General features: G+C 40.8%; 1 protein-coding gene across 2 annotated transcripts in view; it reads left to right on the plus strand.

Moving 5' to 3' along the window:
- DACH2 (dachshund family transcription factor 2) overlaps positions 1-18725 on the plus strand; it is a 226220-nt gene that overhangs the window by 183039 nt on the left and 24456 nt on the right. For both annotated transcript variants that reach the window (XM_057376193.1, XM_057376194.1), the window contains exons 6-7: positions 27-162; positions 1816-1896. In XM_057376193.1, the coding sequence (XP_057232176.1) occupies positions 27-162; positions 1816-1896 (217 nt within the window). The remainder of the gene's footprint in view (positions 1-26; positions 163-1815; positions 1897-18725) is intronic.

Below are 18725 nucleotides of genomic sequence, written 5' to 3' on the forward strand. Positions count from 1 at the left end.
CCAGCCCTTGCTGTGCTCTGTTTCAGGAGAGGATCCAGGACAGCCCCTCGCCAGCACCATCACTGGAGGATGGCCAGCGGCCGGGCAGCCACGCCTCGTCCCACCCCAGCAGCAGCGTGTCCAGCTCCCCGTCACAGCTGGACAACACTCCGGACAGGCTGGGTCAGTGCCGCTGCCCCCCGGGTGTTTTGTCCAGGCCATTGTTGGTTTGTTTGTTTGGTGGGGAACTCGTGGGATGCGCTCACTTTGCTACACAGCACCAGAACGTTCATCCCTGTGCTTGTTAATTAATTTAATCACTCATCATCCCATCCCATCGCATCCCATGCCATCCCCCACGCCACGCCATCCCATCCCATGCCATCCCATCCCATTCCATCTCATTCCATCCCATCCCATCCCATCCCATCCCATCCCATGGATCCCATCCCATCCCATCCATGGATCCCTCCTGGCCAGCATCCCATGCTCAGAGGGATCACCTTTCCCCGCTACAGTCAGGTTCTCCTCTAGGGAAGCGCTGCTCGTGGCACCTGCAGGTGAAAAAGAGCAAAGATCTCTTTTTCCTCGGATGTGTGTGAGTAAAGTCACAGATTATGTGATGACTTTCTTGTTCCAAAAACCTCCTGGTGCCCACACATTCCTTCCTCACCCCAAGGTTGAGCCTTCCTGGCTTTTTKGGTTTCTCKGCCGCAGCTTTYGCAGCCGGTGCGCCATCGATTAAAATGCTAATTCAGTCYAGAGAAGTTCAGATCCTATTCTGGGTGCTTCCACAAGGGATCTAGGGCAAGTCAATCAGCATCCCTTCACGTCAGAGTGTGTCAACACTGCTGTGTGCTCGTGGCCTGGAGTCTGTGCCAGCGCTGCCGAGCCACATTTAAACCCCAAAAACCGCGCAGTCGTTGTGAGCCGCTGGAGAATCCCCTCCCGTCCCAAACTGCACGGGTGCTTCCTGGGGCTCTGCTCTTCTGACYCCACTYCTYRYAGCAGCACCGTGGGTAGMACCTSARTTCTTTGCCTAAAAATGGCAGAGACTGTGGAGCAGATTCCCTTCATCTTTTTCCTCTTGTCCTTGTAACACACAGGACAAGAAATTTAACTTCTGTAGCAGCAGTAAAAAGTGACAACTGATGTCCCTGCATACGTTAGTAACTCCATTACTATTATAAAGATACATAGAAATACTTTTTGTTAGTAGAAATAAAATATTTTTATTTTTGCAATTAAAAAAAAAAAGCTTTCCCTAAAATACGGTGATGAAGTTTGAAACAAGTGTCCTCCCTAGAATGACTTTAAAGTCTTTAGTTGGTTGATTGCAGAGAAAGAAACATTTTAATCAAATAAGAACAAAGGAAATAGCCATCCTGAAGTCGTAAACTGCACAGCTCTCGCTGAGCTTGCAGGTGTTAAGTAAAGAATTCCCTTCAGCACTAAAATGTGGAGGGGTTTTTGCTGTCACCAGTCAATTTGGTGATCTGTCAATCTGTGGTTTTTATTAAGCTTACTGCTTTATAGATAATTACTCATACTTAAATYCTTAAGTATATTTCTCCCCAAAATGGTTTTTGTGAAGTACTTTTCCCATTAATTAATTCATTTGAACATTTCATAAGAAATCACATTCATCTCAGTAGTAATTTTTGTTCTGTCTTGGTGTCCTTTAATAAACTTGATCAGATTAGCCTTTGCTGCATGTTTTCCTTGTCTCTAAGAGTTAAAATACCAAAACACTGACCAAGGGAATTATAATTTAATATTTCTTTTCTCTTTTTTATACTGACAGTGTTATATAACTGTGTTCTCTGGTTCTTTTAGCTATGCTGACCAACAGCAGGGAAGGAGAACTCATTGACCAAGAAACTGGGACCAGCCTAAAAAAAATACAGAAGGAGAAAGGTAAAATCACAGAATGTTTTCTGTCTCAGGCATTTAATTATATTTATTATGTTTTTTGTTCCTTTTTTTTTCGTATTCTGCATATGCAATGACGTTATATTATTAATTTAGGAGAACTAAGTGCCTAATTGCAATGAATAATTTATYCAGTGAACTCACATGGAAGTGTAAGCAATCAGAACTTTGCTTTTCTGTGTTTATACAGTATGAGGGTAATATTTTGCAGSTCTTTCGGCTCAATTATTGATGAAGTTCCGAGCAAATATTTGATYAGTCCCGTGGGATTGTTTGTTTGCCTTCAGGGGGTGTGTGTGCAGCCTGCCCTGGTGCTCTGGGTGATTAATATCAATTTATTTTGTCCCACAAGTGAGGGAAGAGCAGTGTTTGGTCTGGAGGGACTGTCCCCTGGGCAGGGAAGTGTCTCCTCTGCTGTGCTCTCCATGCAGAGCTCCTTGGGCACTGGAGAAAGTGGATACTGTGGGATTTATCTGGAAAAATACTGCATAGAGGCTGAGGAGGAGATAGTGAGCTGTTAGGGTGAAAAAGATGTGAAGGAGAAGAAACAGAAGGAAGAGGAGACAGCACAAGCTAAATGTAAGTCTACTGCAAATATTCACATTTATCATCATAAATGAAAGCATACACTGATTTACATTTTAGTTAAGGTGATTTTCATGTATTTTCAGAGACAATTAAAAGGCAARTATAGACACTTTTATGGGCTAATCAGAAGAGACTCTGGAGGCCTTCCAGAAGTGGTTCCAGAGTTATATAAAATTATTTGAGCAGTGTCATGATTTTGTGAAATCATCTCTGTTCCTTTAGAGATCTGGGACTGAACCAGTCATGGGTTGGGAGAGGCTGAACTTCCTCCTTATATTTTATATTTTATATTTTCATACCCAGCTCACCCTGAAGACAGAAGCTGTTTTCTATTCACTAGTTTTTCTGGGCATTTAAGCACTTTCCTCATGAACCCCAAAAGAGCCCTTCTGTGCCATTCTGAGATAATTTTCTTTCTGGATCATCATGCTTAAATCCTTCCCTCTTGACTCCTGTTGACATTTACAGACCACCAAAGTTATCAGCCAGACCTTCACTCCTAAGATTTCAAAATTACGTTTTCTGTCACAATTGCACAGTGAGCATTTAATCTAAGTCTGAAAGTGTAGTTGATTTTAATTTTGTCGAACTGTGCGTGGTTCCTTGCCACATGTTCAGTCATTTTTCAGYGAAACAATTCCGTATCCTGTGGGGTTCAGAGATGCAAATCATGTCCTTTTTGGTAGTAGTAGTTCTGTCACTCAGGATGGATGAAGAAAGGTGCAGTTTAAGAAACTGAAACAAAAAAAAAAGAAAAATTCAGAAATCCCTAAAGCAAAAATAATTGAACCTCCACCACCTGTGAACCCAATTCCCAGGCTCCTGTGATCGTTCCTTTTAACATGGGTGAAATCACAAAGATCTGATGCTGACAGTTTGTGTGCCRTAATTCTCCTTAAGATTAAAGTTGTATAGGTTTATTCATTACCTGCTCTACATTTTTGCATAATTTCTTTAATTGATTAAGTACTGGGAAATACGTCTTTATACATGTGTTAGTTCTGCATGCACTTAGGGGATGTTTTTAGAATTAATTTAGTGTTCAAAGACCCACCTGCATCAGGAAAAAAAGTGCTTCAAAATGGTGAGACATTTTAAAATACCGTTGKAAAGACAGAACAAAGTTTCTGCTTCTCTGCTTGGTCTGCAGAGGTCAAGTTTTTCTTAGAAAATGGGAGAATGAGAATTTTTTTTTTTTGGTCATGTAAAGATGTGATTTTTGAAGTTGTACTGTGGCTCCAGAACTGGAACTCTTTGATGACATTGTAGTGGGACTAATACAGAAATTTTTAAGACACCAACCTTTTATATCCAGCCTTTCCAAGGCTGGTTTTGCATTTGTCAGTGGGACAGACCCAAATAAACAATTCCTGCAGCTTCTGTAGGAACCACTGGGGTCAGTCTTCCGTGATTTGTCTTGGTCCTGTGCAGATTCTTTGTTCCCATACTGTTATTGTTCTTTCCTGTGTAATTATTTGGGGCTCTGGTGCACCTCAGTTAATGTTGAATGTTTTAGAGTCACACATGGACAGTGTGAAGGGTCTGATCTGCCCTCCCCTGCCAAAAATATCCCTCTAATTTGTGTACAGAACGAGCTTTGTTTTTCCAAACCTGCCACTACTTCTACCGAGGCAAAATATATTCACCGTGGAAAAAGATTTTCAAAGTTATTAAGAAGGAATGTAGTAAAAATAAAAGTATCAACATTTATTAAGTATGACAAGTAAGCGGTTTATACAACCGTGGCAAACATATGTTTTCACATCTGTTTTGAGTAATATCATCATGATTTTAAAAATGATTTATAGCTCTGCAGGCCATAAAATGCCAGCTTTGCTGTAAGTTGGAAGTTTTCAAACAACAAAGAAATTATTGAAGGCATATATTGAACATGTTGTTGTGTTGCACACCTTGACGTAACTTTATAAAGCCAAGTTCTGTGTAACAATTAAGATGGAAACAATTGAAAATGCAGAAACTAAAATTTATCAAGAGTACTGCTTATGTGAAATGTTAGCATCAAAAAATGATAAAAGTTACTGTAATGATTATAGACAAAATGCTTCTCAGAATATGCAGTTTTTGTGTTCTTTGTCCCGTTTTAAGTGATCTCAGCAATACACAAAGAGGTGCCACTTCGTGCTCATCAAAGTAATTTCAGGTAATTAGGGCTGAAGAGAATGTGGCTTCACAACAGTTATTTAAAGGGCAGTTAATTTGAGGTTGTTGGAATTGCTCTGCTCTGTTTGCTTGTRTTGGTGAGGCTGAATTTCCAGAACTGGAGGCTGTCCCAGTGCAGTGGGGTTGTAGTTCAGTTACAGGCCATTCCTTTAAGCTTTTTGGTGGAGAAATGCYGTTAAATCTCAATTACTCTGCATCCTTTCATCGTCTCTTTAGGAAGTATGGTCAGGTTTAACATCACAGGACAACACAGTCAAACATCTTTGAAAGTCTGCAGGGTTTGGGGTCTTTCTGTATATATAAAATTATTTTCACTGCATGTATTACTGTATGTAATACACTGTATGTAATATTGCAGTATTACATACAGTATCATACTTTTGTCAAATRCCTTTTTCTGTTATTTTTCATTTGCATCCAAGTCAGGGTATGACTGAAAACCATATCAGGACCAATCTGCTCTTTATTTCGAAATCACCAGTACAAGGAAACAGTTAGAAAATCCCCCCTAGAACACAGCCCCACATTTTACCTGCACAATTACTCACAGAAACTACATTTTATATTYATCTGCTTCACTACATATCCTGGAAAAAATCTCCATTGTATGGGATMGGATTGTGTTTGACACAGCCCTGCATAGGCTTTGCAAAAACCTCCATRTGAATTCTGGCATTGGGAAGGTGAAATGAGCCAGAAAAGAATTTGGCCGTGCCTTCCAGCCGGATTTCAATGCTGGTACAATTATTCTGTTTGACTGCATGACAAGAAATATTTCAACTCCTGATGCAGGCTGGAGCAGTGAGAGGCACTGGCCCAGCTCTTGCCACAGTGAAATCAGTGGGGATGTGCAGGATGGCTTCAGTGGGAGCAGTTTGGCCCAAGTTTGGTCTTTTGGAAGGTTTMTCCCCCAGGTTGTTCTCCAGGCATGGATAACGTGTTCCTGTGGGGTTTGGGGTGCTCCACCAGAGGAAAACACTGTAGGGAAATTCCCTTAGTGACCCATATTGTCAGGCTTACCCACTGCTCAGGCTGTCTGAGCAGAAATAAAGATAATTTTTGCTGAGAAGGGTGTTTGCCCTGCACTCAGAGCTGCTTGGGGTGATGCTCCTGAATTTTAGCCCATCCCAAATCTCTGAGCACAAATTCCTGTGGGAGTCCCCAAACTCTGCACCTGGCAGTTTATTACAGAACACATTATCCCCAGTTTATTACAGAACACCTTTCCCTCTATTTCATCAAGGAAAGGGGAATTTTGCATCATTTCTGTCCRCTGAGTGAAATATTTTCAGATGTCCAGAGCCCACAGTAATGAAGGAATAACCGGATTTATTTATTGTATTTATTAGCGGAAAAGAGGGTTTGTGCTGTTTAAATTAATCCCTGCCAAAGGACTGGGCTGCTCAGGGTGTGAGGGGAGGAGAAGGAGCAGGTGCACAACACATGAAACAGCAACAGGCTGCTGGGGGCTGCACTCCAGAGAGGGGACTTTTCCAAAAAAAAAGGGAAAATGTCCAGATGGGGAGGGGAAGGGATAGGAGGAGAGAAGGAACACGAAGCTGAAGCACTCAGAGTCTGGGCAAAGGGTGCAGTAAGTGCCAGCACCCCACATGGTGTCTCTGCTGCTTTCTGACACACCAATACCAGTGTTAAAGACATTAATSAGGAAAAAACCACTTTATTCATAAAGGTGTTCATTGTTCCTCATAAATGCATGAAAAGCTTCCCAAATTAGGAGGAAAATCCTGTTCATCCTGGAATGGTTGTATCGCAGACCYCAGGGCTGTTTCAGCAGCAGTGGGTGCAATAGTACATGAGTTTAGGGTTTCTTTTCCCCCAAATCTCGAGTGACATGGGCAGTGCAATGTTCACTGGGTAAGTCAGAGATATTTTTACATTTTCTGTCCTYGGAGAATACTGAAAGATAAGAAGCACAGTGCTCTATTCTGGGTAAAGGCATTTCCCACAAGTGTTTTTTTGTTGTTAAATTTAACCTACAAGTGAGCTGACAACTGTTAAAAAGGTGCCCTAGGAGTAGATGTGATCAGCTGTCCGTCAATCAATCAAAAAAACCCAAACCCATAAAACCMGGGCAAACTCTGTTAACACTTCGATTCACAAAATGTAAATAGGCAATAAAGGTAAAGCTTTAATTTTTGAAGTGTCTGTACTCATGCCATTATGATTGTGTGCTTAACCATTGCTGAAAGATTTATAACTCTAAGGGCAATTATGCAAGAGACACTAGTGAGGTGCTCCAAGGTCACCCCTTTTACATTTCATTTATATTAGAGCTTTATTTGCAGAATTATTTTTAGGAATGCTTTTTTTCTGATGAGTAGAATACTTCATAGTTATCCTGGCAGATGGACTAAGGCAGTTTCTTGCATTGATATATAATTTATCAATATGTTTTATTTATTAGATTTCGGTGACTTTAATGTATCGCTGTCTAAACACTACAAATTATGACTGTGTAAATGTGGTGAAATAATGAAATTTACTGCAAAGGCTTTGAAACAAATTTTTATTGAGGTATTCATGTAAGTATGTGGAATGAAATGGGCAAATAAGAGAGAAATCAGGTAGTTAAGTCTTCAAARTCAGTTGTCTCTTCATTAAGAGGCATTTCCACTTTTCCTCCAGGACAGTGAATTGTTTCATGTAGCTTCATCTGACTGAGCTGAATCAGATTTGAAAAGCATAAGAAGAGATGAAAATTTGCTGCTTGGCACTCAGGGACCTGAKAAAACTTTAGGATTAGGGCCAGGAATCTTTCCCTTAGCCCTGGTGTTAAAAGTGACCCGTTGGGTTCTCTGCTCRGTGCCACCCCTGTGCAAAGCCATTAACCTGAGACCTGCAGTCGGTGACATTCTTAATGTCTGTGAGATTTTTCATAAGTTTGCCTTCAGTCCTCATTATGAGCAGGAAGATCTGGAAAATCTGTGTCCTGAGAGGCTGCTGAGTGTTTTTGTYGTGTTACAGAAATCCTTGGGATCTCAGTGTGCCAGCAGGGCTCAKCCTCCCCTGCCTGAGCACCAAACCTGCTCCAGGGACAGTGAATTCATGAGCCCAAGTGTGTAACTGTGCACACACAGAGGAAGGAAAGGATAAAAATACAGATAAAAACTCAAATTAGTAATAAGAATGGTTAATTGGCGATTTTGGAAGTTTTGCAGTATTTGTGACTGGGGAAGACCTTCAGGAAATTCACAGTTCTGCACTTCGTAAAGCACAGCWCTTTCCTGAGTGTTCCTTGCAGTGAGCCAGAGTTTGTCCTGCTGGAACAGCTGGATGTTCCAGATCAGTGACATTCAGCATGTGCTGCTGTTGTTGGGAGAGCAAATCCAGCACTGGTGGATGGTATTTTGGGCATCATTGAGCACTTTTTTCTGATTTGATCTGGAATATCTAAGATGGCTCTGTGGAGTGGGTCTGTCTCCTGTGTCACAGCCACAATAAAGATGGCAAATAAAGGTTCTGTGCTCCCTTTTGGGGATGATTTGCTGCCCTGGGGACAGGAGGGCTGAGACAAAACTGCACATTCAGGGTCATTTCCAAAGTGTTTGTGAACATTCCTGATATGTGAACTTCTAACCCTGACCATTCTAGTTCTGTGAGTGAGATATGAACTAAGCTCAGACTGGAGGTAGAAAAAGATTATTCTTGATGTGATGTCATGAAACCAGAGTAAGTGTGTTCTTCATTGCATCTCAGACATTCTGTTGATGAAATCACACAAATTCTTGTTAGCAGAGCTGATAATAACCCATGTGGTGATCTCAGGAGCCCCTGGGGCTGCAGAGCAGGGAAATCAACTCTCCTGTTTGATTGTTGGGGCAGAAGGCACCTCTGCAACACTCTGGACTGTGTGGGATGTTTGTGTGTTATGTCATTCCCAGGGATGGACACTTCTCTCTGCAGGATTTTCAAATTATCAGCTGAAATTTGGGAATTCATCATCGTGCCTGAAAGAGCAGGAGCCACAGTTGTTGTCAATCATTATAATTCTGACTGGATTAGCTCAGTTTGTTACCACCTGGTGCTGATAATGCCAGGGTTGTGGATTTAATCCTSGTGTGGGCCATTCACTGAAGGCTTGGGCTGGAAGGTCCTTGTGGTTCCCTGCTGAAGATTCCCAAATGTGAGGTGAGCATCCTTCTTGCAGCAGGTACATAGGATTGATAAAAGGATGGAAGGAGAGACAGCTGTGAATTCTGAAATCAGAGGGAAATGATTRCAAACTAGAAAGGGGGATTATTCCAACACGAAATTCCCCAGCACGCTTCTTTGGCTGTGCTTGGCCTTTCTGTGTTGGTGTCGAAATACCAACTGATTTATTTTCTTCCTTTATTTTGTAGTCACCGTGACAGTAGTTTCCAAAGCAGATTTTTTCTTCTCGTTGACAGAATGTGACAGGCTATAACAAGCAGTTTAATAAATAAAATTCTGCTTCCAGGTGTATTCTGAGATGTTATAATCTATAAAACATGGTGCAGTTCTGAATCTGTCTGTTTCTCCCRTCACTGGGGCTGCTCTGTGATATTTTGATAGTTCCACTTGGCTTGTGTGAATTTGCTGACATATCCCGTGGCTTTTTCGSGTGTGTGTTGTCAGCGAGGGGAGCCAGAGCTGTACAAATTTTACTGACAGGCTGGTGGAGAGCCTCTTGTGCTGTGGTGGAAGGTGCCTTTTTGATGTGGAATATGTTGGCTGATGGAGCATCTCTTGTAGATGAGCTGGAGCAGAAAATGAAATACGTGTGTGTACACGTGTGTGTGCTCACAGAGGTCAGAAAATAAGCATTGTTCAGAAAATAACATTATTTATACATCTGTGACCCCTGGAGACTTTGCTGATGCTGTGGATGAGACTGGCCTGTATTTGTTGTTGTTGCCTTGCTTTTTGTTAGTTTGGAAATCTAGAAAGTGACTGTAATGATGGTGCCCTCCAGGCAGGATCGTGGAGAAATTCACRTATGAAAGGAGGAGTCACCAGAGCTGCTGTTTGACTTTTGACATTATTGTCGTATCGCCTTCGGCACTGGAGGCAGGAGGGATTTGGGCAGAGAGTTGGAAATTGCTCTATAAAAACAGTRTATTTGTATATACTCAATTTTCTTTTAACTGATACTTTACAAGGAAAGCATAATATTTTGGCAACATCACCAGGAGTAGTAATAACAATTGGAAGGGTTATAACATGGCGTTATTTCTTTCTTTGTACGAAGATTTTGATATTTAAGAAGAAATCCACCAATATTCAARAACTAATTAATGAATTCCTGAGACAGTTGTTGTTTCAAGAGCATTCATTATTAATTTCTCTCCATACGCACGTGTGGAAAACTCAGCAGAAAATAAGGTACTTCTAAAATAGAGTCTGATTCACAATAAGAATTCTAATACACAGGGTAACTTTCCAACAGCCTGTTTTAGGATAAGTATTTTGCAAACATCACTTTCTCCATGGTCTGTATTAAATACCATGTGAATCAGGCTGGAGCTTTAATTTTACACAATCATCATATACATGATACATATATCATCAATCACATAAAATACTGAGGCTAAATGGTCCCAGGTATCTGCAAAGTTTGATTATCTTTCTGGAAGAGCTGTTGCTAAATTGGCAGAATTAATGTGGGTTTTTCACCAACGAGGGCCAGCCTGCAGAGAAATGGGGGTTAATAAATTTTAGTGGTGGAACTGAAGTCTCAAAGTTTGCAGTTTGTACTTTTGCTCGATTATTTTCTTGTCAGCAGAGATTGGGTCCTCCCTTTTTGTCTCCTTGGTTGTCTCCAGTGAAAGCCTGTTCTGATATTCCACAGTGAAACTTGTTGGGGAACTGGTTTCCCTTCTGTGACCTACCAGAACATCTGTTCCCACTTCCTCTTTAGAAAACCGACAGTCTCAAGGACTGTCATTTATTCCCTGATATTTCTCCTCATCTGAAAATGAAAATCTCAGCTCTCTCTACACAAAACTGCCTATTTTTCCTTTCTTTTTTCTTGAAGTCTGCACATAGAAATGAAGCTACAGAGAAATTCCTGCTGGCAAAGGACCAGCAGCATCCTTCAGTGCTCTCCTGAAGGAATTACTATGGGAAGTGTCTGTAGCGTGAATTTCCCATATTTGCATCMCTGAAATGAGACTGTTTATCTAAAAAGAGAGATTGTAACCGAAGAAATCCAGAAGGTATAATAATACATATTAAACCTTGTTTTCCAGGCTGTTGAATCGATTTATAGGAATATGTGAGTGAGCAGGAAGGTAACAGCATCTGGTAGCAATAACAGTTTCCCTTCCTGAGTTACCAAATTARCTATGGGAAGGTGATTAGAAATAAAATATAATGATTTCTGATAGAAATAGGTAGCACTGCATGGGCTTTGAGATAAGAACTTGACAAATGTGTAAAATAAATGCAAAACTGGTTTTGAAAAGGGGGGAGATTACCATTTTCTGTGTTGTGYGCCAAGGTTTGTGCATTTCAAATGTTGGCAGTTGGCTTCTTTTCAAAACTGATAAATAATGATGTTTGTTGTGGAAACAATTATCCTAAAAATAATTTAAAAGGATTGTATCCCCTTTTTGTTTGCCTATAAAGACCACATTCGATTTATATATAGAGAGAAAGAGCTCCACTTGCATCTATAAAACAGTTCTTAAATCATTCTGAATTATTGATGTGCACAAAGAACTCTTTCCGCTTTTGTTTGAAGTTTTATTTCTGCGGCGTTGTGCTTTCTAATTGTACTTTCAACTGCTATGACATCTGTTATAGTTGTTTCAAAAACTTTCAATACTTTTCTTTTTTAATGATAGACACTCTTTTCAAAGACAAACTGTCTTCATTTTGAGCAAGAAAAATAATTAGTTGAAAAAAGATCACTGATTTGGCCGGGGAACTCACCATTTTACTGTGGTTTTTTTTTTCCACGAGTTGCTGTTTTATATGATTCCAGCACCTATTCAACAGAAAGCTGGCCAAGAGGAATTCATCTCTGCAGTAACTCAGAAACCAGAGAGCATCAGCATATGTCCCTTGCTTCCCCGAGGAAATGCAGGACTTTATTCTAACAAAAAGAGTAGCGAGAAAGTGCTTCACAAACTGAGAGCCTCTGTATGTCTGACAGATGGAAAAGTGAGCTGCCATTCCGAGCTGCTGTGCCCAACAATGTAGGAATAAAGCTCAGCAATTGGGGATGAGATTAATGCTTGAAAGGATTCTTAGAAATCCTGTTTATTGTAACTGGTGCTGTGAATATGTGGGGCAGCAGTAAACGGGGTTCTAATGATTTGTCACATAAAGCAGTCTAACCACGGTATAAAATTCAGGAGACATCTAAAATATCCCAGATTAGGAAAGCACGATGTAAAGATGTTTTCCTGGGTTATTTTTTTTCAGAGGAGGATATCTGCCCTGAAGGCAGAAAAGGTTTTTTGAAAGATTTAAGCCCTGGACTCCAGTCCAGTTGTGGTGCACCATAAGTAACCTTTAAATTAGAAGTTGCCTGGAATTCATATAATAATTAATACAACGCTCAGGGATTTAATTGACCACAAGATTAAACTATTAAGGAAAAAAATTTCATCCTGATGGAGAATTGAACCCCTACCCTTTATTCATTGAGTGTCTGCTCTGCCACTTGAGTCGTGAATTGGGGGTTAATTGACTGTCTAGAATCTCCCAAGGAACAATTATTTCATGGAATGGTGCTAACACATCCTGGCACCAGGCATTTTTATTGGTGTCCTTTCTTCCCCTGGATTTAGGGACAGCAAGGAAAAGTGCTGGATGTGGGAAAGGGAAGAGAGATGGAAAYAAAAAAGGGACTTGGGGTTTCCTTYCACGCTCAATCCCAGTGCTCTTCATGTYTCTGCTCAGATTCAGCAATGTAGTTTAGCTGCATATTTAAGTGTCCTCCCTTTTTCGGTGCTCAGAGAATATAAATTCCTTCCTAATCATTGAAATTTGTGGCAGAGTTGTACTTCTCAGCTCAAGGTGTTCTAAAGGCTTAGAAATTGAGCAGTCTGGTCTAGTGGAAGGTGTCCCTGCCCATGGCAGGGGGATTGAAACTGGATGGTCTTTTGGTCCTTTCCAACCAGTCTGTGATTTTCTGACATAACCTGTAAGTAACTCAACATAAACTCCTATAAAAATAATCAAAAATATCTAGGTGTACTTAAATTTTGAACATTTTTTACATATTTACTTGCACGGTGATTAGTAAAATTCATTACTTCATAGTAGATTTTTCTGCTTCATTAGTGCAAATTTGCAGAACTTTTCTAATTACTATTCGCCTTTGAAGAATAAATAATAAGAGATAATATCAAAACTTTTTAACTAAATGAAGACTTAGTTATGGATACAGTTAGGCATTTTTATATTTAAGTATATTCTGGTTTTTAGATGCTTTTATAAATGCACGAAGTGCCTTTCGTCTTTATAGAAGAAACTGTCAGAATTTAGGAAAAACTATTTTTGGGTGACTTAATCAAAGATAAAAGGAAATGCAGAAAAGTTCAGCTTTTTAAACTTTGGTTTTGAAAATTRGTGTTAAATCCTGTGGGCAGGAAGGACTGAGTGTAAAAAGCTGTGTAAAATCATCCAGTGCTGAGTGGAGTCTGGGAAGGGATAGCACCTCGTAGGTCCTGTTTGAAACTGGTGCTGCACAAAAATCTGTTTGGTTTTGGTGTTCTGGTGGTTGTAAGGAGATTGGAAAGATACTCTTGTTCTTATTCGCTGCTACAGAAATACCAGCAACATAATATCTCTTATTTTCTGGTTTTTAATGGATATGTTTTAGAAAGCTGAAATTGCAGAAGGCAGGCATGGCAAAGGCTCTTCAGCTGGAGAGACAATATTTGTGACTAAAAAATCATAATTTCTTGCTTTTAAACCTTAGAGGTGAACAGAGAAGGGTAGATACAATGGACACAGAAGAAATGAGGTTTTACAGTGTTACTCAGATTTGAGCTGGGTTTCATAATCACTCATTTCCAACGGCTTGCTGAAATCTTGGATTAAAGAGAGGGGAAACATGATCTGATACTTCTAACAAAAAAAAAAAAAAACAGCGAGTGTTTCTTGCAGTGTGAGGAAATAGTTGTCCCAGGTCCCACAATAACAGTGTAGGCTCCCAAAAGCTGCCAGAGTCTGAGGAGAACGRTGCCCTGGTGAGAAAGAGTAAGAGAGAACAGCATTTCCCATCGCTGGTGACTTGGAAGAGAAAACCTGGACATGTTCACAGCATGAACTAAGTGACAAAGCAATATTTTACACTCTGAGTGTGATTCCTTTACTGTTCTCACCTAGTGCTAACTTGTCCCCTTTAAATATAATTCTGTTGCACAGTTTCCTCCACCTGCTGTTTTCCAAACCTCRCACATGTCCTCAGTCCCCATACACCATCATCCTTCAGCTACACTCCCCAGCCACATTTCCCACTGCCAATTCAAGCTCTCTCCAGCACCCAGCCAKCCTGCCTGTCTCCCTTCAGGTTTTTTTCTCTTTATATCTTTTTTTCCTTTTTTTTCCCCATGGAAACAAATCCATATATTGACAAAGAAACCTTCAGGGTCAGAAACCTTTTCGGTTTTGATGTTTTGGGTTTTTCTCCTACTTTATTTCTTCTTTTAAGTACATACCACACCAGGAAAATCGTAACACTTTTAATGCCTTCAGAGTGTGTTAGGTAAGTGTAAACTGACCTTGTGTAATATTGCTGTCTGTAGTTGGTGTAGATTAAAAAAATCCATAGCCCATCACAGGGAAGAGCTGCTCAGAGTGAGTGGAAGCCCTCAGCAGGGTGAGATCCAAAGGCACGAACTCAGCACTGCTCAGGGAGTATTTTAAATTGTGATTATGGCCAAACAGCATTCCCTGTGGAATCTGGCCTTTAGCTGGGCATGGTCTGGCAAGTGCTGCAGTTAACAAGGGAATAAAAGGGAATAAAAGCCCCAACAGCCCCTGCCTGTCCTGGAATTCCTGGGATGCAGCTGAGCCTGGACTGTGCCCTTGGAGCAGCGTTTGCCTTCACCTTCCCTCCCACTGGAGGATGGAACTGATAGGGATCGACACCATTTCCTGGGCACAGCACATTCAGATTTTTATTATGATATTACCAGGACATATGTTTGTGGAGAGGAGATATATATGTGTGTATTTCTCTGTTTAGCCTGGGAATAGAAACTGTGTGGAAATASTATATTACCTGCATGAAACTGAAAATATGGGTGCCATAGGGTGCAGGAATTGGGCCCGGCTTTGCTTACAAATCAGCTTGATGATGAGGCTGCAAAAGTTATATTTTCACTGCTTTCACAGACTGAATTTATTAGCTTCTTGAAATTGATTTTGGATGCCTTTCATTTGCCATTGGGCCGGAGTCAAAGGCAAAATGATGATATACCGCATTTTGCTCGCTCATCTTTTTATTGCCCAACTATTGTTATTGAGGGAAAGGCATTTGATGTGCTCCTCAAAGGAGACAGAAAGCACGTTTCATTTCCTTTTAATTGATGAAAGTTTAGCTGGACACAAGTCCTGCAGTTCTTCCCTGCAATATCCATGAGGGGTGGAGGGGATGGCGCTGGGATTGGGTTTGGATCAGGGCTGAGAGCAGAACCCTGAGTATTTTTATGTCAGGGCTGTCAAACTCTGTCCTGTTTTATTTGCTCAGAAGGAGCGGAGCAAAGTTAATATCGACGTGAAAGTGCTCGAGCAGTTATCTCTGGGAAGGTAATGTGAACTCAGCAGTATCATTGCTTTGATCTTTGGTTAAAGTCTTACAAAACTAGATTGCTGTTTGACTGACAACCTTGTCAGAGAGTGAATGAAGACTGACACTCTAATATTGAAAACGCAGCGTTTACAAAACTTAGAGCCCGAGTTTTCTCATGACACTGCTGCTTTTGTGGAAGACTGAATTTCACATTTATTTTTAAATAAGTGTGTACCTTGCTGTGTGCAGCTAAAACTTACGATTTTAGACTGCTGGCTCACAAACACTTCTCACCCTCATAATTGGTACAAATATGTTTATGGCAACAACGCTGTCACCGTGCATTTCAGGAGCTGCTGTCTGAGGGGGTATTTATCACATCTCAATACCAAATCATGATCAATCCAGCACAGGGTGATGGATGCTGCAGTGGCAGGCTCAGCCTGGGTTGGGTGGTGGATCTGGCAGTGTCTGGGTGGCTCTGATGACACAGATGAAAGGTTTTCCAGCTTCCAATTCTACCTTGAAGRGTTGTCTTCACTCGTTAATACCCTCAAATGAACAGAGACTATTAAAGGGAGAGTTAATTCATGGAGTAGACTTCTCCTTTCATGCCAGAAAGGCACGGGTGCTTTTCCACACATTCCTCAGTTACTTCTTTAAATTGGACCAAATAATACCTTTGGCTCATTCGAAAAATAAAGGGCCTTAAACAGCTCTCACTCCTATTTTTATCTGACGTGACATTAACTGCCACGATTTAAATAACGTGTAAGAATGAACCAGATTGTGCCTATTCCCACATCAAAGTACCTTAAGCAAGAAAATGTCTCCCCAAAATAATAATCCTGCATCATCCAGAGGTGTTAGTGAAGAGACTCTTTACATGATGCAGTTTAAAAATAGCCRTCCAAAAGCTTTTCACAGAAGGGGCTGCTGAGCTGTGCTGTGGGGCGTGGGAACTACTTAAATTGGCTTTCCTGTCAAAGCCAGTGTTTGCTGAGACTACATCATCAGTTTTTCCTGACCTTCTGCTTCTCAATTTACTTCAGTATTGCTAAATTCTGTGTGCAGTTCTTGCCTTACCTCTCAGCTCCTGTATGTCCTGTGTTTACGTGTATTTAGCATTTACCATCCACAGAAATCTGCATAAACACTTRCAGATTGATACGTGTACACTACAATATAATATCTTTACTAAAGTATGCTTCAGGAAAAAATATTAATYAAAATCCCAGATTAAAGCCACTTTCATCAGCAGTGCAGCTTTGCTGAAGAAACCCTACATTTGACCCTATTTTCAAAGTGGACATGTGTAAGTCACGAGCATAATTAACCATTTCATCATATGGGGTCTGCAAATGAGGGATTTCAGAATTAAAAGCACATATAGCTGTGCTGCTTATGCAGAATAAATTATTTTCAATCCCCACATTTAAATCAGTACATTTTTTTTATTGTGTTGAAAATGCATGTCCACAAAAAAAAAACCCAGTGATCACCTAAATTTTGCTGTAAACCTTTTTTTTTTTTTTTTTTTTTTTTTTTTTAAATATATATGTGAAATTCCTTTGGAAATGTCCACAATCTGCTTCCATATTGCAACACATATGGTAAGAAAATCTTGCTTACAAGCCAGTGACTGTTTTTAAACACTTTTCAAAATTGCACTGAATAACAGCTCATGCACAAAAACTGGTGTGTTTTGTATTTATAACAAGCAGCTTAACATTTTCTAAACTATGACAAATTTCTCCCTGGGTATTTTTTAATGTAATAATAGGATTAGTTTAGCTGTCCCTAGTCTTTTTTTTTTTTTTTTTTTTTTAAGCATGTGGGCACTGGTGGTATGTTAGGAATATTTCTGAGTCATTTTTGTTCTGTCTTCCTCCCTCCTTCAGAATTGAGAGGCCTCTGTGGCCATAAAGGTTGCTGGTGTTGATGGCTTTGATGTGTGTGCACATGACACGTAATGGTGATATTTAGGAACCGATTCCCTCGCTAGGATTTTGATGAAGCGGTTTCTGGAACTTGTTGTATTTCAATTAAAGATTTACGGCTCTCCTTTCGCCCCCAGACCTCATTTTTAAAGGTCAGAAGAGAAAAGAAACCCCAAACCATAAACATATTAAGTGAAATACCCACAGTACCTCCAGTTAATGGCATTTCCTTAAAGCAGATAAGTTACCGAGCCCCCTTTTAAAACGAGAGTGTTAATTTACTGTTCCCTTTCATCTGCTGAAATAATTACTTTCCTTCTTCGCCTTCAACAGTTTGTTCTGGTCGTTAACATTTCTGTAAAATTAAGTTTGAAAGGTGCTTTTAATGTTCACGTAGGCTGCAGAGCACATTTGGCCGTTGAAACCAACCTGCTCAGGGCAGAACTAATGCCGAGCACCCGCAGCTATTTGCAGGAGTTCACTGCCCGATTTAAYGGCGCTGCCAAGGGCAATGCTCACATTATTGGGTTTGGGGGGACAGCAGGGACAGTCCACGAGGCTTCTTGGATCTGACAGATGTGTTTTTTTCTGCTCACAAAGCTGTGGGTAGCGGGGGGAAAGCAGGGCTGAGCGCTGCTCTCTCCAGGAGTCGCGGTTTGTGAGCTTTGCTGCAAGATCTGCTTAAAAAAGATCACATCAAACTGTAAAAACACACACTGATGGTCAACTGTGGTGGGAGAAGTGACCTTATCTTGGTGCCTTATCAATCAGGCTAATCTGAAACAGAGGCAGGACAAATTTAGGAGAATGAGAATAGACAACTCTAACCCAGGCCTAACAGGCCTGCTGGTACGTTAGGGTCTCCTCCTGAGGCTACACCCAAAAATGAACCCCGAGTCACGAGATCTTCACCTTTTATAAGTTCTGCCTTGTAAACATATTGGGTCTTAACTCTCCAATGATCTTTTCAGGTGGTGATTTCAACCACCCCAAACTTGTTCCCCCCCAGCTTGCTGTTGTTTCCATATTTTGGGGCTCTGAGGCAGCGACGTGTCCTTGGATTCAGGCTCAGAGAGGGATTGTTTTGTCTAAAGATGGGAGAACGGTAGTTTTTAGCACTGTACTAGAGAAGTACAAGAATACAGATGCATAAAAATATAGAAACTAAAAATCCTAAGGCATCAGTCTCACGGGGGTTGGGTTTTATGGGATCAGGGCAATTTTAGGGCACCTGCAGCAGCAGCTCCGGTGGGGAGGAGGTGGTGGGGATGCCTTGGCTGCACCATGAGCCAGCTCTGCCGTGGTCACAGCCCCTTCTGTCCCTTTTTTTTTTTGTGGATTTCCCCAATTCCCTTCCCACAGAAGTGGATGTG

This window comes from Malurus melanocephalus, unplaced genomic scaffold, assembly GCF_030028575.1.
Source record: "Malurus melanocephalus ecotype Western Australia unplaced genomic scaffold, MMel_1.1 scaffold_272, whole genome shotgun sequence".
In the NCBI taxonomy this organism is placed as follows: Eukaryota; Metazoa; Chordata; class Aves; order Passeriformes; family Maluridae; genus Malurus; species Malurus melanocephalus.